Source organism: Petaurus breviceps, unplaced genomic scaffold (genome assembly GCF_028583685.1).
Source record: "Petaurus breviceps papuanus isolate PSGF00001 unplaced genomic scaffold, PetGlider_PUasm1.0 79, whole genome shotgun sequence".
NCBI lineage: Eukaryota > Metazoa > Chordata > Mammalia > Diprotodontia > Petauridae > Petaurus > Petaurus breviceps.
The window spans coordinates 5,318,897-5,345,810 of NW_027186523.1; the positions used below are offsets into that span (position 1 = coordinate 5,318,897).

The 26,914-nt window shown below is 37.5% G+C and overlaps 1 protein-coding gene across 3 annotated transcripts in view; it reads left to right on the plus strand.

The window, feature by feature from the left end:
- Window positions 1-26,713, plus strand: part of LOC138175798 (sarcospan-like) — a 50,774-nt gene extending 24,061 nt beyond the window's left edge. For all 3 annotated transcript variants that reach the window (XM_069106288.1, XM_069106289.1, XM_069106290.1), the window contains exons 2-3: window positions 15,665-15,751; window positions 24,147-26,713. In XM_069106288.1, the coding sequence (XP_068962389.1) occupies window positions 15,665-15,751; window positions 24,147-24,512 (453 nt within the window). In that variant the 3' untranslated portion in view covers window positions 24,513-26,713. The remainder of the gene's footprint in view (window positions 1-15,664; window positions 15,752-24,146) is intronic.
- The last annotated feature ends 201 nt before the right edge of the window (window positions 26,714-26,914 follow it).

Here is a 26,914-nt window from a genome sequence, read left to right on the forward strand (position 1 = left end):
AAGCTTTTTAAGTAACCTTTGAGCAGGAGAGTGACATTGTTTGAACTTGTGCCCTAAAAAGATTATTTTGGCAGCTGGGAAGAAGATGGAGTAGATAAGAAAAGGCTAGAGATTAGTTAGGAAACAATTGCAATAGAACAGCTAAGATGAGATATTAGTCTGAATTAGGATGGTGTACATGTAAGTAGACAGGAGAAGAAAGATGTGAGAAATGTTATGGAAGTGGAATTGACAAGACATGACAGCTAACTGAATGTGGAAGGCGAGGGAGAAGACGGAGTTAAAGTTGATTTTTGAGCTTATGAATAAGAGTAACTGACAAATATAAGTAAAGTTGAATGAAAATAGGGAAGTTTTCAGTAAATGTGGGTTTAGGGGATAAGGTGATGAATAGCACTCATCAGGAGCATGTTGAGATGTTGATGGGACACCTAGGTTGGTATGTCTAGTAAGAAGTTAGTGATGGGGCAACTAGGTGGCACAGTGAATAGAGCACAGGCCCTGAAGTGAAGAGGACCTGAGTTCAAATCCAACCTCAGACACTTAACACTTACTAACTGTGTGACCTTGGGCAAGTCACTTAACCCAAATTGCCTTGCATTCCCTCCTCAAAAAAAAAGTCAGTGTTGTAGTTCTTCAACTCAGGAGAGAGATTGAGACTGGAATAGAGATTTGGGAGTAATTGCCATGACATGATAATTGAATAGTGGTTTTCATCAAGGCTAGAGATTGTAGAATAAAAAGAGAAGAGGGTAAAGGCTAGAATGTTATAGACACATATTTTGGGAGACATGAGTAAGGTGATGATGCAGGAAACCCAGAAATGAGACTAAAAGGAACATTCAGATAACTACATGCATTCATTTGCCATAGATCTGGAGTAGCTCATTAAGATTTGTGGGCCAAAACAATTCACAGTTTTTCTAATATTAATTTTGGATCTGTAGCAGCAAGATGGTATTTTAAATTGAGCATCAGTTTCTAAAAATAAAATGCTTGTTTTTGAAATATTTAAATAACCTAACCAGAGGAACATACATACCTCAGTATAGCTACCATAATTTGCATTTCCTAGGTAGTAAATAATAAAGCATTTTTAGAATGATTTTTATTAAAGAAAAAATAGTGCTGTAATTCTTAGATGTTTTAAAGTACTTATCTGAATAGTATAGTCATATAAGCTCTGAGGGTCCTTGTTCCAACTACCACTCTTACAGAGAAGTCATGTCCCTGAGTCAGACTACATCTCTTGCTCAGGGTTCTGAGAATACCAGAGAGGGGTTGGGAATGCCTTTCTCTAACGCCATCAGCTTGGGTCCCCACTGGTGTGCTTCTCCCTCGGACTATCAGTTGAGGATCAACCAACCTTAAGCAGGTTTTAGAAAGAGGTATTTACTAAGGTACTAAAATAAGAGCATTTGGTCTAAAGTATGTTCCCCAGGGCTGTGATGCACTCTCTCATGAACTCATTAAAAAGAGTCCCAGGAAAAGTAGGCTCAAGCACAGAGAGAACATGGGGAAAAGAGACACAACTCCTGGTTGATGGAAATCTTTTTGTCCTATCCACAGAGTTCCCCTTAAGCCTGGTGAAACTGTGAGGTAACCTTGGCTCCCAATGCAGCCATGATCATTGCCTAATCTGGGAATATTGCTAGAATACCAATGGGAGGGTGGAAACCCCAACATTATCTGGACCCAGGCTGCCAATTTGAAAAGAAGTTGGAAAATTCTTCTTCTTCTTCTTCTTCTTCTTCTTCTTCTTCTTCTTCTTCTTCTTCTTCTTCTTCTTCTTCTTCTTCTTCTTCTTCTTCTTCTTCTTCTCCTTCTCTCCTCCTCCTCCTCCTCCTTGCCCTTCCCCTTCCCCTCCTTCCTCCTTCTCCTCCTCTTTTTCCTCCTCCTCCTCCTCTTTTTTCTCATCCTCCCCTCTTTCTCCTCCTTTCTTCCTTTTCCTTTCCTTTTCCTCCTCCTCTTCTTCTTTCTCCTTCTCCTCCTTTCTTTTCTTCTTCTTCTCAACAAATAATAAACACAGAAAAATATAAAATTTCTGATCTTTCAGTCAGTTCTGTGATTCCAAAGATGTAGTCTGCCATAGCATATTGTTCATATTTCCATCAAATGATCCTTGATACATGTATAGCTCATTCTTACAAAGATTTTATAAGGATTAGAAAGTGGGCAAAGGGTTGGTTGTTCTTGATGTCCTCTTAATCTCCTTTTTTCAGTAGTTTGATTATCTATGGCGTCCCTCCCCACATTCTTTTATTATCCCTCCACCCTCCATATGTTACAAAATTATTTAATACTTTGAAGATGGTTTTACCTTTTGCACAAATTTGCCCTGTTCTAGTCTAGCACAATCATTTTCCTTGACTCTGTCTTTTGAAAGACCATTGCTATTCCCTTATTAGGGACCACAATGTTATATTCCAAATGTGGTGGTTCCACTACCATTGGTAATGAAACTAATTTATTATGGAAATATTGATATATATATGTATCATTTTCCTTTTACTTATTGTCTCATTAGCATTTTTAAATGCCATTATTTAAAGATAGCTATACCTTGCCTTTCTTCATTTAATAGGGCTACATGTAAAATTACACTTGGGTTTTTTAAAATTGCATAAGTACAGGATGGAAAGGGCACAGCTATCCAACATTTCATGGGAAAAACACCTGCTAACTTGATATAAGTTAACAGTGTGTCATGGTAGTGAAAAAAATTTATGTGACCTTAGATATCATTAATAGAAATTTGGAGTCTGGAAAAATGGAAGTGATGGTTCCACTGCCCTCCATTCTGGTCACACCATATCTGTAGTATTGTCTTCAGTTCCAGGTGATGCAGAACTGTTCCACCTTTCAGAGTTAAGTTGCCAGGATAGCATGGGACTCAAGACCATATCATAGCAGCGTCAATTAAAGGAACTCGTGTTTAATTTAGAGAAGACAAGACGTGGGGGTGGAGGATGAGATCACTGACTTTAACCTTATGGAAATTTGTCATGTCAAGACTTATTCCATTTAGTCCCAGAGAGTAGAACCAATAGGTTAAAGCCACAAGAAACCAGAAAAAATGAGAAAAATGATGATGATAGTGATGTCAACTTGTACAATGTTCATTGGATGTGGCAAAATGATGCATTAGATCACCCAGGAAAAGACAGATAGCTCCCAAACTATCAATTAACTATGGTGAGCCTATTTATGTGTTTTGGTATTGGGCCCATCTCTAACAACAATAAAGAAAAAAGGTTCTTTTTTCCATTTTAACTGAGTAGAATTCAAATCCACAAAACAAAATAGTAAATTTCTAGTCAGTGAGGCTGTTGGAGCTAAGATCACTAATTCAAGCTGTTATCCAAATGGCAAATTTGGGTACAAGCTAAATGCATATATACCTCATGTCTTTTATAGCTGCAATAATTTTACTGCCCAGGCAATTCCTTTGTAGGAAGTTTTTTTGAGTTGGATTTGACTGACTGATTCCATCCTTTGGGCTAAACTACATGAGGGACTATAATAGCTCTGAGAACAGCCTGGACTGTGGTTTAATACTGCACAAAAATTGTAAGGACCTATGGAGATGGCAAGAAGAACCCAAGAAAACTACTTAAGTCACACTCAATTTTTCTCCCTGAATCCTACAGGAATCTTAAAGACCTGATTAAATCCAGCTTTTTTTGTTGTTCCATTTTGTTTTTGAAGCATCAGTGAAATACATTATGGCATGTTACCTAAACCACAAGCAAACAATATATGCAAAATGCCCTTCTCAGTGACTGCATTGCATTCAAAAAATACAGAGTATTTAATCTGTCATTTGTTAGTAAAGGACACCAAATTTGCCTTGGAAATCCAGTTAAGTGGATGAGAGTTCAGATAAATTTTTGAAAATTATCATCCAACAAAACAGGCATAGGTCTGTTCCTCTTCTTGTTGCTCAGTTGGTTTTCAAGATGTAATGTGATAGTCACCAAATGAGACTATGTTTACATAATTGAAGAATTTAAAGCCTAGAACATGGGAACAATATTAGCGGTGATAAAACTTCCAGAAGAAAATGCACATTAGGGACATATGAATACAAAGAGTGGGGAAATAAGGGGAGGAAAATGTCAGGAGGAAAAAAGGGAACATTAGAAGATATTTGACAAGAAGAAGGTTGTTTTCTCCAGAGATCCCTGTCTTGTCCACCAAAAAAAAAGAAAGAAAGAAATAAGAAAGGAAGAAAGCAAATAAATTGGAGGCTGTATGTATGTAATAGGAGCAGAATATAAATGCTCATGGCATGGAAAGAAGTAAATACCAATAAAAGGCATTTTTTTCAAAATGTTTGAGAGTAGGAATATCTTTGGGCATTACTAAAATGAAAAGGGGCAAAGTATTGATGAGGTCAGTTTGTTCTGAATTATTCCTGACTCAGCAGCTAGGGCATCCACATCTTCTTTCGGACAGTGATACTCAATAAAGAGAGGGGGTGAGCTTCATAGGCCAAGAAATAGAAACAAAGACTATCTATCATACTATCGAGCATTGCCAGTGCCAATATAACTAGAACTAAATGTAATATCTAGGGAAGAGCAGTGCAGGGCTTTCTAACTCAGTCTGTATTTCTCAATGAGGGAGAAAAAAAGACAGAGACAGAGAGAGACACTGACAGAGACATGCAGAGATAGAAAAACAGAGCACAACAGAGACAGGACAAGTATGTGTAACTGTTGGCAAAAAGTAGAACTTAAATGCTCCTGTCTGTTGTCCCAGCTGAGTGATGTGCAGGGAGTCATAGAAAACTATAAACTATTAAATACACACGCAAGTGCATCTTGATCTCATCGATGTGATTATTCCCTCCCACAATGCGGATCGCAACTCATCCTGTGTGATTTTGTCCATGTCCTTCTATAAATTCAATACAAAGGATCCACCCAGTATGCTAAGATCTAAGGGAAGCACTGGAGTTGCTGTCCCTCACCACGGCCACACAACCAGCTCATCTCTTTCTCCTTAATTTCCTTGTGGACATTCTTTACTTGTATTCTTTACATTTCTTATTTGCTATACAATGAAACCTGTTCATCACCAATGTGCACCTCTCTGGCACTCTTTAAATGATGCTCATCTTCAGGTCTTTGGAGATTTTTATGTTAGATGATTTGTAGCCATATAACAATGCTAGAAGAATAGTGGTGTTAAAAAGTTGGGGTTTTGCTTCTAAGAGGAGTTCAAAGTCATTATAGTAAATTTACAGTTTCCTTAAGGCAATCCAGCATGCCTTCCTCTTGTTTAATTCAGGGGCTAACATATCATCCATTTGTATCATATGTCTCTAATATGTAAGGATATGGAAAAAGACCATTGCTTTTATTGATACACAGGAAACTACCACATGAGAAAACTTCTACCAACGAATGCTGACATACCCTTTCTCTCTAATTTATATTTGTAGAAAGATATAAAGAGCATTGGTGTGTGTGTGTGTGTGTGTGTGTATGTTGTATGACTTCTTTTCTATTCCTTAGGCTTTCCATTACCCATTTTTATTCTGAATGGGCTTGAATAGTTCAGGAACAAATTGGCAGATTTGACTTAAATTTTCTAGGTATACATTACATAGATATTCATATATAGTTATAGATATAAAATAATTGATGAGCTCTATACATCTTCCATCAAACTGTACATCATAATTTGAACAAAAAGACTTTTTTGTTTTGTTTTGTTTTGCTTTCTGGAGGGCAATTGGGGTTAAGTGACTTGCCCAAAGTCACACGACTCAAAAAGACATTCTATAGACACTTGGTTTTTCCAGAGTAGGTGGTTGAACCAAAGTCTTTTAAATGGTTATGGACCTCTTTCAGAAGGTTTTGCAATGTTTATGGTCTTGATGCAGTCAGAACTTTGTCATTTGCAAATAGGTGCATCTGTAAGAACCTATCATTCACAGAAAATCCTCCTTCAACTTGGATTTTGTGTTGGATCTATTCCATCATGATACCAAACACCCCTAGGTAATATGCCTCTTCCTGTTTTATGTTTCATCTGATATTTCTGATGAGAACATCAGTGAACAAGTTTATCTGTATTATTACATCCTTCCAGGAATTTTGAATTATTATGATTTATTGATGGGAAACACCTACTTTGAAGAGAGAACACTGAAGACAGCATTTTGCTCTATTGAATCAGGAGTTTTTAAAAATAATCAATAGGCAATAAGTACAGTAATATATTCTTTCTTTCAGTCAATTTTTCTATAAAGATGTGGTCTACACTCAAAAAGCAAAAAAAAAAAGTCAATCAAAAACAGGTCTGCTAGGTAGCTCAGTGAGTTCAAATCCGGCCTCAGACATTTAACACAAAAACTAGCCATGTGACCTTGGGCAAGTCACTTAACCCCAATTGCTCTCCAAAAAGCAAAAAAACAAAACAGTCAATCAAAGATGTGGTCTGCTATGAAATATTGTGAAAATCTGTACAATCCCTGCAAATATCCTCATTTATTCATGTGAGTGTAGATTATTCTCATTTTTAAAATGCATGGTAAAATAGGTTTATAGGTCTATAGAGATGAATGATTTCTTTGGGGGGGGTATAAATGAATTCTGAGATTTTTATCCACACATTTTTTTCCTTTGGCATCTTCTTCATAAGATATGATGGGAATTGACTGTTATGTTAAATTTCATATGTGGTTCTACTTTCCTTAATGATGAAAACAAATTTCAAGTGTTTGCATATCTTTTGTTTATTATTCTATCATTTTCTTCTTTAATTGCCTTCAGATTGATTTTACTTAGATGGGCCTCTTGCCAATCTTTTTACAATTTTTACTTATCACTGTTTCTTTATTATGTAGTAACATTGCTTATAATCTTCCATTATCTTTCTCTGTAAGATTTTTACAAACAAGTACTCTAAACCAATATTTGGTTCTCATCTCTCTAAACTAGGTAAGTAAATGAAATCTTTTCTGACTAAGGTTCTTTTTAGGTTATTTTATGCTTTCCTTTCCAGTGGTAATCAATTTAAATCACTTAAAATATAATATTGTAATTGACAATATTTTTCTTCCTTTTATTACCTATTTTTATTATTAATAACTTCCTTGAATAGGTTATGATTAAGCTATTTAAGATTTGTGTTCTTCTTTGAAATGTTTATCCTTCCACTAACTTTTTTCTAATTTGATCTTTGCTCTAACTAGTCAGTGGTGCACAGCTGATTCATGGATAACTCCTAAATTAGCAATGAGTTATTTTCCATATGGGGAAATATAATAAATTTCATTTTTGTGGTGTTATTCAGTGCTTCTCAGTCCCATCACCTACTGATTCTTTTCTTTAAAAAATATTCATCATATAGAAATAGGAAGTTTCTGTGTAGCCTACAAGTCATTGGCCAATGTCTTTTCTTATTTCTGAACCTATTTTCCCCTATTATTTCTTGTCACCCTCACCTATTTCCCTTTGCATTGAAATCATCAAGTATCAAATGTATATTGATTCAATTTGAAAGGTCTTATTGTGTTCTTCACAGGCTTTTTTTTTTACCTCTGCATAGTTTGAAATAGATTTTGGTAAATAAATGTCAATCATTTTCATGGTTGTCTTTTTTCCAATTCTTTTCATGAGCACTGAGATACAAGATGAGTAAATATGTCATGAAATGTTTTCTTTTGTCCCTTAGATACACAATAAAACCAACCCCATCAATTCCTGTATGTGGCTCTGCAAGTAGTGCCTGTGAACCAGCCTTCCATTTAGTGAAAACTTCCTTCTTGTTTTATTTATAGAAAATGTGTTAAGATTGACATGATTCTGGTTTTTTATGGGTAATTGGACAAGAACCTCTTTTTAAAAAAAATACTAATATATGTTAAAAATCTATCATTAATCTATAAAAAGTTATGTGATTCTTTGCATACTCTTCTGAATCTTGGATGGTCCTATGCTTGTACATTAATTATAACAAACAAAGTAGCTATGGAGATGATTAGCTATTTTTCATTATCAATATCTTTAAATAGAACAAGATTAAATTGTTGCAATTGTATATGCTATCTTTTTCTGATTTTCATTCTTTCTTCCAGTTTTGTAGTAATTTTGATCTTTGAAGAAGTGAGTAGAAAAAAATAAATAAATTTTAACTACAGAAAAGAAAAAAATTAATTTTTTAAATAAAATTGAGAAAATTCAGAAATGACTTCCACATCAGTAACAAGTTATTTTTGGTCCATTAATATATTATTAATCAACTTCATTAGATTGAATGGTATTGATATAAGTAATCTTCTTCATTAAGAAATATAAAAGCACCAGGCATTATTTATAAACATATATATGCTTATATGTATGTGTAGGTTTTTTCAGTCATATGCTTCCCAATTTCTTATTTAATTTAATGCTTTGTGACACCATCTGTTTGACCCTAAGTCCTGGTTTCTGGTCAAATCTTGTTGAAAGCATCACATAACTACTTTGTTCTGGTTCCAGAGGCCTCACTTCACCATATCTAATAGGAGTGCTGACCCAAACTCTAGGAATGCTGATGGACATGGGCTTGGCAGGCCTCATTGTTGATTAGAATGAGCTCTTTCCTTCCCCTCCTGGGAAGTCAGGAGACCATGTTTTCCTGGCGCTCTTATGTCTTGCCAGCTTGGGAAATGAGACACATAGTCTGGCATCTGAAATCTGGTTTCTTCCCTGTGGCCAGAAATCCATTCCCATTTCCAAATTGGTGGTAATATAAATACCACTCTAAAAAATGCTTATACATAGGAGCAATAAAGAGTTCAATAATAAAGTAGTGCTATAGTATGCCTTGCTAATTTTACAAAATCTCCAGATTCCACCAAAATACCAAGCCAACAAATATTTCAAACAATTAACTCAAATATTATATATAAACTCTCTTACCTATGGTGACTACCCAAGGAAATACCACATTCCCTGTTGCCTTCACTATTGTTTCTACATTTTGTTATTGTTCGGTTGTTTCAGTCGGGTCTTTATATAGTTCAACCTTAAACCTTCTCTGGTCAATTCTATCTGTCTCCCCTCTCTACTAGCGGCTTCCATAAGGCCCTGTGGAATATCCATTCAATTGTAAGAAAACTTGTCTAGATCCTTGACCTTTTCCACTAATGCTTCTTCCCTCTCCTGGCTCTAAATCAAATCAGACTTGACTTTCCCCTGGTGGCACTATCACTAATGGTTCTGAACTCTCCAATGAAGGTTGATCTTTTTCTCAGCCCATTTGTTCAACTCACAAGAGTAGGAGGGATTGGCATGAGCCTGGCTACCCTCTGCCTCTCCCAAATCCTTACTTTACCTTTATCATTTGACAATCTCTCTTTTTTGAAAAAATCTTCCATTATCTGCCTATACCACTATTTTCCTATCCTTACTATTGTTTAATCTACAGATCTCCATCCCTAGTCCCTCCAAATTCCTTAATAACTTCAATATCTGGTTATTAATTCTTTCTACTCAATATTCTAATATAATTCTTTGTAATTTCAACATCTACCTCAATGACCCATCTAACATCTTGTTATCCCAGGTCCCTTATGCTCTCAAGTCTAGTACCATTGAATTCTACTTTATTTCAGCCACCTAGTCAGTCATCAAATATTTATCAAGCATTTACTATGTGCCAGACCCAACTCTTTGAAGTTCTCTATCTTCAAAGTATCAATCCTTAAAATTCTCTGCTAGACACAAAGTATATATTCTTCTACTCATATCATGACTTCACTCTGATTCAATTTGCTCTTTGCTTTCATTGAAATGTATAGTCACCTAACCTTTCCTAAATATTCTCAACTATCCACTTGAATCAGGAAAGTGAGAGTTCATTTCAATATAGTATCATAGCAAGTTAAAACTCTTCTGACTTCATTTGCCTCCTTATCCAAAATAGATCTCATAGTGAACTATTTCATGATTGGTATTTTAGAATATGTTCTCCCTTCACTCAAGACTTTGTTGGACTTACTTTGTCAACCCCTATTTTCCACTTCTTCTGCTTTCATTTCTAACTTGACAAAGGTTGCCTGAAAAAGGTGTAAAGCCATGTTGAAGATGCCTTCACTACATATGGTTCATTCATCTGAGCCCTAACTGCTATCCAACAAAGTCTTCCTTCATCTTTTATTGATTCTCTATTATACTCCCGCAGTGAAAGTTCTAAGCCCTTCCTAGTCTCCCCCAGACCCTTCTCTCTTACTGCCTACTCTACTACAAAGATGAAGGCAATCTGAGGTAAGCTTTCTAATGTCTCCCCAACCCACCCACCCACAGACAGAAAAACTTCTTTTTACTCTCTTCTCTTGTCTTAGAAGGAAAATTGGCCTTCTTTCTTGCTATTGCTTGTCCTTCCACATGTGTCCTAATTCCATCCTTTACAATTTCTCCATTAATTTGTTCATTAATCTCCTTGTCTTTGTTTGTTGTCATTGTTCAGTCATGTCTGACTCTTTGTGACCCCCATTTGGGGTTTTCTTGGCAAATATACTGGCATGGTTTGCCATTTCCTTCTCCAGCTAGTTTTACAGATGGGAAAACTGAGGCAAACAGGTTCAGATGACTCCAAATGCTCATCTCTAATGAAAGAAATGATTGTTTCTTTCTGATATTAATAACTAATTATTGAATCAGGTCCAAGGTTTTTCTCCTTTTCTACTTCCTCATCCAGAAATCAACCACTGTGGGAAATCTTGGACAAAGACTTACCCAAGCTAAGATCTAATTAAAGACAGTAAAGAAATTCCAAGGTTAGGTGAATGGGTGGATTCCTGCCCATTGTGTTTACTCAGACAGGTCAGACAGGTGATATGGAAATTGATAAATTTCTTTCACTAACATTTAGGTGTTCAGTGTCATGTACCCAAAGACCCTCATTGGAATAAGCTCTTGTCTTGTTATAATATCCATTCTCTCTCATTATTTGTTAACCAATCAGAGTTGATTGGGAAACACCCATCCTTCTAAGGGCATGTAAGTACTGAGTGGGTTCTGTGGGGGTTCTTTGGCATCTGAGAGTGTCAATGACCTTTTTATTAATAAAATGCAAGCATTATTAATAAAAATATTAATTACCCAGCAACTACATCTGAGAGACTACAATCTTTTTGAATGTCACACATCTCTCAGCTGAATTCCAGATCAGCATTTTCTTCTACCTACTGTTCTTCTACCTAAATGTTCTTCTAGGAGTTATAGTTAAAAACAGACCAAACTGGACTCATCACCTTCCCTCCCCCCCAAATCTTCTGCTATTGCTGACTTTCCTATTTTTATTATTGGCACCCCCATTCTCTCAGTCTCGTGCTAGACACTTCATAGTCATCTTGATTCCTTTTTTTTTCATTTCTCCTCAATTTAATTCATAGACTATCTCCTTACTATCTCTGGGACTACTTCCCTAATTTCCATTACCTCCACAAAGATTTTATTTTAGTTGCTAATTATCTTTCACCTGGACTATTGTGGTCTTCCCTTCTCTACTTTCCCCTCCAATCTATCATTGTAATCTTTTTTTTTCCATAGCATCAATTTTGTTATTCCTCTACTCAAAAAGCTTAAATGGCTCTCAACAGCAAACCCAATAAAGGCCAAACTCCTTAGATTATACTCACAACCCTCTTTGGTCTGACTCCAATTTGCCTTTCCAGACCTCTCATATCACACCCTTTCACCTGGGATTCTGCCAAATTCACTACTCCACAAGCTTGTCCTGTCCTTGTCTATCTCCAAACATTTGCTCATGATATCCTGGTACCTAGAATTCTACTCCCCCTGCCTGACCTACCTGTTTTCTTAAAATCTTACTCAGCTGAAATGCCTCTTCCATGTCACTTTTCACTTACCACACTCCACACCACTTTGTATATTTATTTGTGCACATTTTTTTTTCCTTTTTGGAGGGGGGAAGGCAGAGCATTTGGGGTTAAGTGACTTGCCCAAGGTCACATGGCTAGTATTTGTGTTAAGTGTCTGAGGCTGCATTTGAACTGAGTTCCTCCTGACTCCAGGGCTGGTGCTCTATTCACTGTGCCACCTAGCTGCCCCTATTTGTGCACATTTCTACTAGAGTGTGGGCTCCAAGAAGACAGAGTTAGGTCTTAAAAATCTTTTAATCTCACTGAGTTCCAAGTACAGTGTTTCATAGAAGCACAATAGAAACATGATAATGTTGAATGAATGAATGATACCATATAATAAATGTTTATTAAGTACCTATTATGTATCAGGCATTGTGTTAAGTGCTGGGAATACAAAATAAGAAAAAGACAGTCCCTGTCCTCAAAGAGCTTACAAGTGAATGAAGAAGACATGAAAAGTGGTCCAAAAGGTGTGTGGGAAGTGCCACAGGGCAAAATGAAAATGGAGTTGAACTAAGGAGAGCAGCAGGTGGCAAATGAAGAGATGCCTGGGCTTTTGAGTCCTCTTTAAAGGGTGATTAGGGGAGAATTTTTTTGTACCACCTTCCAGTCCTCTAATCAGAAAGGCAGAAACTACAAAGGATATTTATGAAGCAGGAGTAGCAAAGCTGAAGTGGATTCCATGATAATGAGTTTCCTGGTGATGAGTTTATCTGGTAATAAACTATCTTCATTCTAGAATGCACTATCTTCATTCTAGAATGAATCTGAGGTGGGAGGAAAAGTTACTAAATTTCATAACTTTTGCATGAGTCAACATGTGTAATACATGTTTTTCATTTATATGGAGAGAGAGAGAGAGAGACTGTCTGCCTTTCCACTCAAATGCATTTTCTGCAGAATGAGTGTGAGATGTGAGGCAGATTTATTATTCCATCAGTTACAGAGTTAGAACATCTCCCCACACATAGAGTGATTCTAGAACCTCCTTTTCATCACATCTACAATCTCTTCATTCTTTTCAGAGCTACTGATTGCCCTTACTTAGTGGATCTGTTGATTGGTCTAACTTGGCCTTTCTAGCATTGCTGGTTAGCTAGTTGGCCTCTGGTATGTTCTCTTTGACTTCTTTGTGTCTTCTCTTGACTCATGGTGAAGCAGGAAAGCAGGTGAAGCATAGGTTATGAGGGGCTATGATCACTCTCTAATGTCATCACACTTAGCTGTGAAGTCCTTACAAGTATATTTTCCCCTCATCATCAGTTTTCCTGCCTCCTAATCTTTACCTATTTTTATTTTCTTCCTTTTTTTTAGTAGAAGTCTTAGTTTTCTCTCTATTGATCAATAGTTTACATGAAATATGAAAATAAAATTTACATTCAATTGTTTGTAGATCTGTCTGTTCTCTAATACAGACATTTCTTTTAAGGAGTCCCTTTGCAACAATAACAGTTTAAAGCTACTTCATGGGTGATTTAAGAGATTTTTCAGGGGGTAATTTCTACTCTATGTGACTTCTGAGTTAAACACTGAGTTCGGAAGATAATCAGTGTAAGATTCATTGTAAAAACCATCATTTCTGGAGTAAAACTTGACCTACTATGGAAGTTTCAAATGAAGTTTCTTTGGAATGTTGTAGAAGGCAGAGACATGTTCACATAAAGTTTCTTTTTTAGTGATAAGAAAATTAGTTATAAACAAAGCTACAGAGGATTATGTAATAGAAAGATTTGTTCAAGTGGAAGTACAAAATCAGATTTGTAAGGTGCTGCCAATTATAATAATTGCTAAAATGTGAACTGGAAAAGGCAAAATAAAGTTTCAAATTTTTTTGGCAGTGTCATCATTGGAAACCCTGGGCTACAGAAAGTTATTTTATGGGTGAGAATGCAGCTCTATGGTCAAGGCATTAACACCCAAATTTTCATTAGGAATATAGCCATTCTTAATAAATGCCTTAAAAGAGCCTGATTCTACAAAATTGTAGAATTTTCCAATTGGAAGGGGCCTTAGAAGCCATTGAGTTTTACCCATTCTGAAGAAGACCACCCACAACATAGTGAAGGTTAAAAGTGGTCAACCAGCTTTTGCTTGAAGACTTCTAGCAAAAGATTCTGGCATTTCCCAGAAATAGCAGGCCATTTCACTTCAATATAGCTCTAATAATTTAAATTTTTTTCCTTTTTCAGGATAAAATTTTCCTTCTTCCAATGTCCATCCACTATTACCAGTTATGCCCTCTAGGGCCAAGGAGAACAAGTCAAATATTTCTTGTATGTAACAACCCTTCAGTTATTTGAAGATGGCTATCTTGTCCCCTCAAAGCTTCTCTCATACAATATAAAGTTCCCCAGTTCTTTCAACCAATCCTTATGTCATATGATTGAGGGGTCTTTCATCATCCTTTAGATGCTCTCTTAGGTAGCACTAAAACAAACTCAAATAAGGTACTTATCTTCCAGTGTTATCGGGCCTGTAAATCCTTAGACTTCATCAAATTTAGCCCTAAAATATTCACTAAAAAAATGCATGAACGATTTGTAAATGGCAGCCACGCTGTAGTTCATCATCAGCATAAATAACTTAGGTACCATTACCTTGTATGTCTTTCAGTCAGCTAGAGAATTGCTGTCTAAGACCTCATCACTTTGTTTCCTATATAAAGCCTTCTGATCCATTCCAATGTCATGTGTTTTAATGTAGACCCCTCTACAGGGAATTTTATCTATTACAATTAAATCATGCAGCCAATACTAATGATGCAAAAATCCTGGGAAGATCTTGAGATACAGAGAACATTTGGCATTTGGATTCATAAGCTAGTAAAAAGCTCAACTCACAGTTTTTTGGAGCTGATAGCGTATATTAATTTGAAAGGTTAGAGCACCCTACAAAAATGTAATAAAGGAAAAGAAAAGGAAATTTGCATTCCCTTTAAAATGTCACATTTGTTTGTACTTTAGGAAGCTTTTAAACAGAACTGTTAACCTAATAGGAATTATGGTTAAGGTTTGGAAATAGCCCCAGGCATGAAGAATTCTGGGTATTATTAACTGAGATGCTGAATGATTTGGTAGATGACTGTAGACGACTCATCCAAAATCTTTCTTCTACTACCTCATTTGTCACAGAAGGCAGTTCTATTGTTTAATTTTTCTTTTATAAAACTAGCTTTCATAAATGCTTTTTGGCAGGGTAGAAGGAAGTGAAGTGTGGTACGGAAGACAGAAAGTTGGCTTTAGAGCCAAGAATTCCCAGGTTCAAGTCCTGGATCCTATTTTTAAGACAGCTATAATTCTTAAGATTTCCAAAATCTCACATGGATAGATGTAATTTCTTTGTAAATTCAAAGGTCTACAAAGTGCAATGGAAAGAACTGCTAAATATTTGCATATCATCAATCATGGATTTAGAACTGAGAGGGACCTCAAAGATCATTGTGGCCATCCCATTCATTTTACAAATGAGAAAACTGAGGCATAGGAAGGTTAAGGCATTTTCTCAGGGTCATATGGCCAATTAATGCCTAAAGCAGGATTTGAACCCAGAGCTTACTGACTCCAACTCCAGTACAACCTCCTCCCGCTTTGAGGTTGATTTTATTTTGTTTCTAAACCAGTTTTCCCAAGTCAAACTGAGGGGAAAAGAAGTACAAATCATTAAATGAGGCAAATAGTTCCATTATAAAGATGTTGCTAGTGAAAATCATCCAGACAAACGTCACTGGGATATATGACTTACCTCAACAATGTTCCTTTTCTATGTGCTTTATTGCAGGTTTGTGTGGTGTCCTATCTTGGTTTGTTTATGCTCTGTGTCTCATATCAAGTTGATGAACGGACATGCATCCAGTTTGCTATGAAAGTAAGTTACGGTTATTTTTTTCCCTTATAACATTGCTCAGAAGGAAACACACGAGTAGCTTCCTATGCAACAAAAGACCTGCCACAAATTGCATTTTCCAGCAGTCAACCAACTAAAGACATGTTTTGGGAGAGAACAGTTACATTTAGATTCAGTCTCCACAGGTTAAGGCTGGCTACCCAATCAATCAGCCAATCAACACCCCTACAGCAAAAACTTCAAAACAACAACAGCCCATCCTCCAATGCACCTCCCCCCCCCCGCCAAATCTCAGATTGGATTATAAAGTTATTAATAATTCCCAGAAATTAGGTCGATATGAAACAATTAGTCTCACTAAAAGAGCTATGCATGTGCTTTCCTTTTTGCTTCCCAAAAGTAAACTATGGGTGTGAAATATCGCACATACGATTACATATGGTTGATGTGTTGTTTAGCTTTGTGGAACTGCTTTTCTAGTTCTTTGTGACAAGGAATAACTCACTGGATATGAGGAAAGATATATTTAGAAATGAAGGTGATGCATGTTAAAAACAAAAGATGCCAATAAGAAAGGAGACAACCCTGGAGATTCACAGGCTTTACAACATTGATTCAACAACAATAGGCTTTGCTGAGTTCCTTATTTCCATGTGTGTGTAGGTGTATATATACACCTACACACACATGTATAAGTTTATATACATGTGTGTACACACATATATATACTATATATTTCCATATATTTTTATTTATTTTTGCTTTTTGGAGGGCAATTGGGGTTAAGTGACTTGCCCAAGGTCACATGGCTAGTTTTTGTGTTTTATGCCTGAGGTCGGATTTGAACTCAGGTCCTCCTGACTCCAGGGCCTGTGCTCTACTCACTGTGCCACCTAGCTACCCCTCAATATATATTTATTAAATGGAAGAATTATACAAATCTTATGAGAGGGCTCATAGAGACAAAAACCATATTGGGTACATCTACAGTAGCTTATTCCACAACCCCTTTTGGAATCGAGGAGAGCAACCTACAAGATTTGGCAACCAAAAGTGTTTTCATCAGCTGAGTATACTTTTCCTCTGCTATGGAGAGTGGATTGGATTGGAGCAGAATCAAGTCCTTGGCATTTCCATTGCATAGTAGAATCTGTTCCAAGGGGTGATGTAGACACACCCTTTTAAAGGGCTTAACAGGACAGATACATAGCATTCAAAGCAAGGGGGAAAAAATCAAATTCCTACATTTCCTCCACTCCTTTAGCAGCAGAGAACAAAAAGGTTTCTTGTACTTTTGTTTTCTCTCCTCTCATATTGTTCATTCTTTTGCTCTAAGAAAAACAAATATAAATATACTGAGTGATTTTTAAATCAAGAAAATTTCATAAATGCCTAATTTGAAAATGTTAGAATCTGAGAAAACAAAATGCACTAATACATATTTAAACAAATTACAGTTGATCATGGAAGATGAAAGGCAATGGACTGTCATACCTAGATTTTTTATTTTATTTTCCCTTTATACCATGGGTCTTTAGTTTAGGGTGTAGATACATTACAAGGGATTTCTGAACTTGGATGGAAAAAAAATCACATCTTTATTTTCATTAACCTCTAACTTAAATTTAACATTTCCTCAATTATTTAAAAATGTTATGCTAAGAAAGGGTCCATAGGCTTCATCAGAGAGCCAGAGAGATCTATGACACTAAAAATGTCAGCAATCTGTGGTCTCTGCCATGATCCATCCCTCAGGGATCCACCCAGCACAGAGATTTTATAGCAGCTCATAGCTAGAAGGGACCTTAGATGTGATCTAGTTCAACTTTCACTTTACAGATGAGCAAATGGAGGTACCTCAGAGCTAAATAACTTGTCCAAGATCACAAAGCAGGTTTCAAACCCAAGTCTTTGGATTTTCATCCTGGTGGTCTTTTTGTTACAAACCATGCTGCAGCAGCAGACTTTGGTCCTTATTTTTTGTTTGTTTGTTTAGTTGTTTTTCACTTGTGTCCAACTCTCCATGACCCCATTTGGGGTTTTCTTGGCAGACATACTGGAGTGGTTTTGTCATTTTCTTCTCCAGCTTTTTTACAGATGAGGCAACTGAGGCAAACAATGTTAAGTGACTTGCCCAGGGTCACACAGCTAGTAAATATCTGGAGCCAGATTTGAACTCAGGAAGAAGAGACTGCATTACCTAGCTGTCCCTGGTCCTTAACTGTTTCACCATAAAAGTTGACATGGATCCTTAGTGAGATTTACTAGAGCAGTGTTTCTCAAAATGGTCTACAAGGAACCCTAAAGCACCCCGCTGTTGCTGTTGTTTTAAATGAACCTTGTAGTTTTTTTTTTAATAGGCATTAAAAATAATCATCTGAGAGGATTTTACTTACATAGTTTATACCAAAGTTTTGTTTAGAATAAAGGGTTCTATTACTGCTGTTTGGCCTTCATTCTTGAAGAGGACCATGCCATGCCATGCAAATGAATTGGATTTAAGTGAGAGAGGGCTATGCAAAGTTACCAGCCTCACTGTCTCCTCCAGAGCCATCTGGGTCCAATGGCAAGATACAGATCAGGATGACTGGAGATGGACCCGGATGCAGTGGGCAAGCTTGGCCTTTTTTCTATGGAAAAAAGAGAAAACCACCACTCCAGAGTAACTTATTGAAATGGACTGAAATTGGTTTAAGCAAATGCCTTGAACAGGGGACCAGCAGGTCAACTCAATAGGTAAGCCTGTCATATTACAGGTACCTACTTCACCAAGGCATACATGATAGGCTAGCTTCACAATAGACTTCAATTGTTCTCACCATGACTTAGGGAGAGTGTAGAGACACTATCAGAGCCCTGAAAAACCATCCTGACATTCATGCAACATTTGAAAGTAAGACGTGAGGGGGGTGGGGCAGGACAAATCCTCCAGTGTCAGCCAGGTGGAGAATTCCACACGGAAGAGCTCATTAGCTCACATTTTTCCGCTTACGACAGGCATTGACAAATACTAAGGCTGCATTTCTCCACTCCTCAATGTGACTTTTAGTGGCACTCCTTGCCAGTTGTCTAAAATGCACACTGTATTGGCTTTAGGTTTAAAATAAAATAGAGGAACCTCCAGGTTTGAAGAAGTCTAGCAAATCCCAAATGGTTCCTTTTGTGCCAGCACTCCTATGGTATAGAGGCTGTAGGTAACAAAGGGCATCTTTCTTCCCAAGACATCTGATATCTGTAATGTCACAAGCAGAGCAGAATAGTCTTGAATAGTTTGAATATTTTTCTTCTCTTCCATTCCAAATAGTCATTCTTTCGGGTTGGGGACTGCTTGAGCCACTCAATTGGAATTTGTCATTTTCCTCTACCCACTCCACTGTCTCCCCAGTCTCTCCAGTTCTAACTGTGATGTGTATGTATTTGATTGTCCTTTGATTGTGTGTGTGTGTGTGTGTGTGTGTGTGTGTGTGTGTGTGTTTGATTGTCCTTGGATCTCCCTTTTTCTCTCAAATTTTGGGGGAAAAAGGTCTTTTCTAGGAGGTACATTCTGGCTCCTTGGCAGCATTTCCACACCACCACCAGGTTTGCCCTTTGCCAAACTGCCTCTGGGGCTGTCATGGGATTTGTCTGCTGATCTCAGGCCTGCCTTCAGTTTCCAGCTTATTCTCTCTGGACTCCCGCCTTGGTTTTAAGAAATGCATCCATTTTCATGTGGCTTGCAGACACATTCCCGGCAAATTCCTCAGGAGTGTATTTATGAGCAAATTACCTTGTGCCCACATTTGGGAGATATTTTGGTAGCTCTGCACTGGCTGAAGCTGAATCCTCAGTTATGCTTTAGAGGAAGTCCCTTTACTATCCCAGCCAGAGGGGGAGGTAATTAAATTTAAATAGTACCACCCTTATCCTGAAGTCACCCTCACTGTAAAGCTGCAGTCAGGGTCTAATTAAATTCAGGGAGAGCTGTGGCTTCTAAACAGAGATGTACGTTCTAAAATTCCTTTATAGCAGCAGGAGGGGAGGGAGCGACCACTATTCTCCAAATCTCTAAGAGGCCATGCTCTTCCTCCCTTCACATCCCCTCCTCTCACACACACGCACACACCCAGCTGACATGTGAATTGAAAGACTGATGTTTCTTAACAGTTGCAAGACAAATATGTCCTGAGTTTGGATTTTATCAAGATATATTTGCCTGGCTTTCCAAGGTCATTGCCAACACTTTTATTGATATTTTACTCATGTTGCGTAGGTAAAACAAGAGGCTTGGTTTAAAATTGTAGATTTTAACCCAGAAGCTTGTTGCTGTCAAGCCGAAAGATAAATGTTCTAACACTAAGGAATATAGGCCACAGGCTTATTTTGATCAACTAAATATTTTTATTTTAAAAGCTTGATTCCATGGCTCCTATGTGCAAACAAATTGTGATGTATAAGAATCAGATTCAATATATGTGACATGCATGGGCATAAATAAATTAGTTTTTAAGGGTTTATAGCACATTGCATATTGAGGAAATTTACTACAAATTAAGCAATCAGTGATTTTATGTAACCACATTATTTCACATCGCTTCTGTAAATGAAATATGTACAGTTACTTCACATATCATAAACACTTGAACAAAACAAAGACAATGTGGGTCAGAGGGTAGAGCATTGATATTAAGAACCAGAAGCTATTTCTTAGTGTGAACTTAATCTTAACCTCTCTCAGTTAAAACATCTTCATTAAAAAAAGGAGACCATTCCAGTTTCCTTCCTACCACAGATATATATTGGAATGGTTATAAGACAATAATCTAAATAAAAAACCCTGAATTACTTACAGATTGGGCACTAGGGATAATTATCATTATGAATTGAAGAGGTCTTATGCCTAAAGCAAGGGAGTGAGGGGGGGGAGCATAATTTTTACTATTTAAACTACAACCAAGTGTTGAAAATGAAAATAGTTGGAAAGAGATAGTTATGGCCAGAGACATATTTAGGAATTCTGCACCTGGGGCAAATTAAATGATTTCCTTTTGTTTTTGTTTGTTTGTTTGTTTTGGCTACAATCTAAGACTCTTGTTTGTGTATGTGATTGAGGTAGATTGGAAATTGAGGTTGAGGGTATTGAGAAGACCAAGGAACTGAAAAGTTCAAGGCATTTGAAAAGAATGGTAGTTGGAGTCAGAAAACTATGAGCCAGTTACAGAACTAACTGGGAGTTAGAGGAACGATCCAAAACACAAAGATAAAAAGAATTATGGAAAGATCTTTAAAGAAAGAGAAGTAGTTGCTGAATGTTAATGGATAAGGGAGAGTCTCAAAGTGAAAAGGAGAACAAGGAGAATGTGAGCTCCTCTTCCCAACCTTTCATGTTAACAAATGTGAAAGAAGGAACAGCTAGACTTAGAACAGGCTCCAAGAGACACATTATCTTCAGGAGAAATGCAGGCTCAGTGAGCATAAGAAGATGAAAAGAATCTAGAAGCATTATCTATGTATCCAGAATTATGGATTTAGATGAAAGAGACAGAGATTATCTCTTCCAACTCTTTCACTTTGCAGATGAGGAAACTGAGGCTTAGAAAAATATAGTAATTTGTTCAAGGTCACAGGCACAGTGACAGTGTGTGACATTTGAACCCCTGAATCTAAATCTAGTGACAGTTCCACTGCATTATAACAGTGTAAATTTCTGAGAGTATAGAGTGGAAGGGTAGAGCTGAAGAGGATGGAAACTGGAAAAAAGGCTGAAGCTGAATTTACTGCTGTGGAGTGGTTGGAAGCTAATGGGCCATTAGTTAACCATCTTCTTTGTTGATCTCACACCCTTTATTCTAGGAATCAAGAATAGTAACGGGTGCCCAGGCCAGGTAGGGGGCACCTTCTATCTAACTCCACTGTGAGGACCTCAGCCCATGGTGGTCAGTCTCCCCAGTCTCTCCAGTTCTATGGAATCAGGAAGCATGGGAAGACAAGATGAGAAGTTGGTTATCTGATCCAGATCTTAATTGTTACTACTTCCATCACTACTCTTGGCTTTACAGAGAAACATATGGGCAACATTCGTACCCACATGTAGACAGCATAATTATTTGTATTCTTGGTGTCAAGAATTCATGGATCTGGAGCAACTTGATATTTTCAGCCTGATGTCATAAAAGTAATATTCTGCCTTTTGGCCATGTCAGTTAGCATCAAGTACTTTGTATTTCTCTAGTATATATCTCTGAGGACTCTGAAGTGTAAATACTCTTGACTCTGTCTAAAAGAAACAACAAGAATGTTTAGCAAATGTTTGCCAAAAAAAATATTTTATGGAAGAGATAACTTGGGCTGTATGCAGATGACAACCTCAAAATGTTTTGAGAATTGAAAATGATAGAGATGGTGATTCTGTGGTCAAGATGATCTCAAATATTGAGTTTTGGCCTCAGATGAATGCACCAACTCCTGTGGTGTATTCTCAGCCCCACTAAGACCACCAAAGTAGAATCTGAAAATATCAGTCCCTCCCCTACCCCACCCTCCTATTCCCCCAAACCCACATGCTCAGGTCTTTAACCTGATTATCTAATGGATGGTCCCCACCAGTAGAGGAAGTAATATAGATGCAAATGCAAAGCCACCTGGGGATTATGGCCCATCCTAGCTGCACTTGTACTTCAGTTCCAGTCTTCCTAGATGCTGATCCAGAATACATCACTTATTTAGATATTAGAGTGGGACAAGTAAATAAAGTATGACAGTACATGAGTCTAGCCCCTCAAAACAACAACAAAAAAAATTGTTGTTTATTGTTTTTGCCACCTAGTTGGTCAATGTTTTTATCAAAATTTTTGATGTAATGTGGAGCCCCCAGGCTAGGCCCAGGCTAAATGAAAGAATGGTTCAGAGAGCAGGGTCTAGAAAAGAACTAGACATTAGACATTGAATAGTTCAAACCCCACCCTTCCCTTTTACAGAAGAAGAAAAGAAGGCTCCAAAGCTGTACATAATTTGCCCAAGATCACATAGTTCAGGGGTTGGAAACCTGCAGCCTTGAGGTCACATGTGGCCCTCTAGGTCTTCAAGTGTGGCCCTTTGACTGAATTCAAGTTTGGGTCAGAGTGGGAGGGTTTGAGTTAGGGTTAGGGTTAGAGTCAGACTCTATCTAGGTTTGGATTCAGTCACAGGGCTGCATGTGGCCTAGAGGACACAGGTTCCCCACCCCTGACATAGTTTGCATAATTAGCAGGACTAGGATTTCCTTATGCCTCACCATTGCTGCTGCTTCCCCTTAAATCTGAAAATTCTCCAGTGTCAAAACTAGGACCAGAGTCAAATTGTTTTGTTGTGTTTTTTCCAGTTCCAGGGCCAGCATTCTTCTCTCTAGGCTCATGGTTTTCAAATTTTTACTGGTTGAAGAATGCTTGCTCATTAATCTTTTGTACTCCCAGGATTGGGAACTCTATTGGAATAAAGCCCCAGAGGCACTAGGGCAGACATAAATTAAGCATGTCTGCTAGGACCATGTACTAAACCAAGCCTAGTTTCATTGATGTGGAGCTAGTGGCCTCATTACTATTGCTTTTGGCTGAAGCTCTGTTAGACCTGCAGAAACCGCAACTGTATTTCCTAGTCTTGTTTCAACCTCAGTATCTGGGGTTCTTGAGGTTGGAAGGATGCTTTTACCCCTGAAAGAGACAATATCTGTCTTTAAGGGTGGCCAGCTTGTTTAATGTTTGCCCATCACAACAACTGCAGCATTCATACATGAACAGCCCTGTCATAGATTAACACTATTTATGAAATACTCCAGCCTCTCTTGAGCAAATACAGATGTGCACCAGGTCACAGATATAATAACCGGCATTTATATAGCACTCTAAGGTTTGTGAAGGACTGTGCCTATGTTATTCTATTAGGCCTACACTTAGCTTTTTTTGAAGCATTGTTATGTACTTCAGAGATATCAGGGAGTCATAGAATTACAGATTTAAAGGTAGAGTAGAGCTATAGAATACCCAGACAGTTAGGAGGCACAGTGGACAGAGACATGGAGTCAGGGAAACTCCTCTTAGTGAGTTCAAATTCAGCTTCAGACACTTTCTAGCTGTGTGACTCCGGTCAAATCATTTAATCCTATTTGCCTCAGCTTCCTCATCTGTAAAATGAGCTGGAAAAGGAAATGACAAGCCACTCTAGTATCTTTGCCAAGAAAGGCCAGAAAGGCCCTCAAAATGGGATCATGAAGAGTCAGACACAAATGAAAAAGACTGACTAACAGAGTAGCCCACAAATCCATCCCCTTCATTTTACAGATGAAGAAACTGAGTTCCTAGTCTCAAAGAACTTTTGGGAGGAGAAAATGACCTTCATGCTTTGTCTATAGGATGGATGAATTGTTCCCTCTAACTGGAAATCTTTCCCATTTCCTCTCTTGCAGCTGTTCTATTTTCTGCTGAGCGCCCTCAGCCTGATCGTCTGTGTGCTGGCGGTGGCTTTTGCTGCCCATCACTACTCCCAGCTCACACAACTGATCTGCAAAAACACCCTCGATTCCTGCCAGTGCAAAATGCCCACGTCAGATCCACTCAGCAGGGCCTTTGTTTACCAGGATGTCAGTGACTGTACCAGCATCACCAGCACTTTCAAACTCTTCCTACTGATCCAGATGGTTCTCAATTTGCTCTGTGCCATGGTGTGCTTGCTGGCATGTTTCATGATGTGGAAGCATAGATACCAAGTCTTTTATGTGGGTGTCCGCTTGTGCTCCCTAACTGCTTCTGAAGGCCAACAGCAGAAAGTCTAATTTTTTTTTCATTAAAGGTGGGGGGAGGAAGCAATAGTTTACCAGTATTCTGGGCCACCTGAAGACCTAAGAGCTAAAAACAGTAACAATGACAACTTTTTTTGGCACTGATTACTGTGCATAAGATCTCAATGAATATATTTTTATATATTTCAGTAATACTATTTCTATCGCAGAAAATTTTGATGGGAAAAAATCTAGAAAACTATAGGATTGTAGAAGTATAGCTCAACAGATTATCCCAGTAAAGCCAATTCCTGATTATCCACAATGGGGAATGATAATAGCAATCATTGAAATCTGAATATAATCCCTAACTGTCATCTTACTCACTAACTTTAGGCTCCTTAGGCAGCTAGGTGGCACAGTGTATATAGAGTGCCGGCTATGAAGGAATCTTCCTGAGTTCAAATTTGGCCTCAGACACTTACTAGCTGCATGACCATGGGCAAGTCACTTAACCCTGTTTGCCTCAGTTCCTCACCTGTAAAATGAGCTGGAGAAGAAAATGGCAACCTATTCCAGTACCTTTGACAAGAAAATCCCAAATGGGGGTCACAAGGAGTTGAACATGACTGAAACAAGTGAATAACAACAACAAAAATTGATATTTTAAGCCCTAAAACAAAGCCTTGCAGGGACCTACTCTCCAAATTCCAGAAATACCCTCAACACACACACTCTCCCCTCAGGAGTGTCTTCTTTTCCTGACTTCCCAAAGGGCCAAGAGCGGCTTGAGCAGGAGTTACATTGTTCTCTACAGAGATGTTCATTTGTTTTTCATCTCCCGTCATCCAGTAGTGAAACAAATTCAAAGGTGGGCCTGGGAAGGAAGGGCAGGCAGTAATTGGACAAACAGGACAAACCAATTCTAAGATAAGAGAGGACAAAAGCCTTATCAGTATAGGTGTCTGTTATCTATTGAGTTACTATGAATTGCATATCAAGCAGGTATGTGCCTATTTAAGGGCCTCTACTGGTGACTAACTCCTGGAAAACTGAAACTTTAACACACCAGAAGTTATTTTTAATAATTACAACTTGCCTTCCATTGCATCAAGCAAATAGTTACAGCTATTTTTTTTTGGGGGGGGGGCTTTTTGGAAGGGCAATTGGTGTTAAGTGACTTGCCCAAGGTCACATGGCTAGTAAGTGTCAAGTATCTGAGACCTGATTTGAACTCAGATCCTCCTGACTCCAGGGACTGTGTTCTATTCACTGTACCACCTAGCCACCCCTACAGCTATTTTTTTTTTTTTTAGTAAATTGTTACTTATAATTATGTTCAGAAATCTATTTAATTAACCCTGGGTACAATTACCATGGCATTATTTGTATTTCTATGAATTGTATAATAGGAATATAATAATATAAATACCCCTGAAAAGGGCTATTTTTCCTGAGAGCCAAGCTTTATAAGGAAAAGAGATTTCTAATTTGGGTTAAAAATATATATATATATATGCATATATATGTATGTATTTAAACACAAATAGAAAGGAATTACAATGAGAAATATTAGTACTGCCCGTGCAATTGAAAATTATCTGTCTTGGTAACTATTCTCCTGAAGAATGAGGAATGCCAATATGTTCATAAAATACTTAATATGTAATCCTATTATCCATGTACTGGCTGTTCCAACAGTTTAAATGCAGTTTTAAGCTACTAAAACTGCCCAAATTAAGCTTAAAGCTGCATTAAGACTTTTGGGACACCCTCTATATTCAGTCACTTTTAGGAATCTGGGCAATATTCTAAATTTTTTTATGCAAGCCCACTTACAATAATGATAGTTGCAGTTAGGTTCCTGTGACATTGTACACTATCAGTACTGCATAGTGGCATTCATTCATCCAACAAGTTTTTATTGAGCACCTACTGTGTGCAAAGTGGTATTAACATTCTGTAAGTTTCATGTACAAAACCCCTTTTTAAAATTGAATTCTATTCACTACTACAGTGTTATCATTTTCAGGAAGGCACTAAAAACGGGGAGTGAGTAGGCATAAAAATAAAAGAACATTCCCTATGTAACACTTATGTTAGCATGAAAGCACACATTCAAGTTTTTCCTTCAGTAATCCCTACATACTTTTCCTGTTAGTATTCTTAGCCAGTTGCAAAATGGCAAAACTCCCACAAAATCTTTTGTGACTTGAAAGACCAATAAATAATTCCAATATGATTGTGAAAACAAAGTCTCTTTCTAGATAATGCCAAATGTCTGGATGAAATATGAAAATTTCATTCAATCTCCCAGATCCATGCAAATATCTAGATTATTTTAACTAACACAATTGTTTTTTAACTTTTCATCCACAAATTTTGACATTGTGTAGATACAGCTAAGATACAAAAATAATAGGGAAGGGTTGGAGTTGGGGGGGAGAGATCAGAAA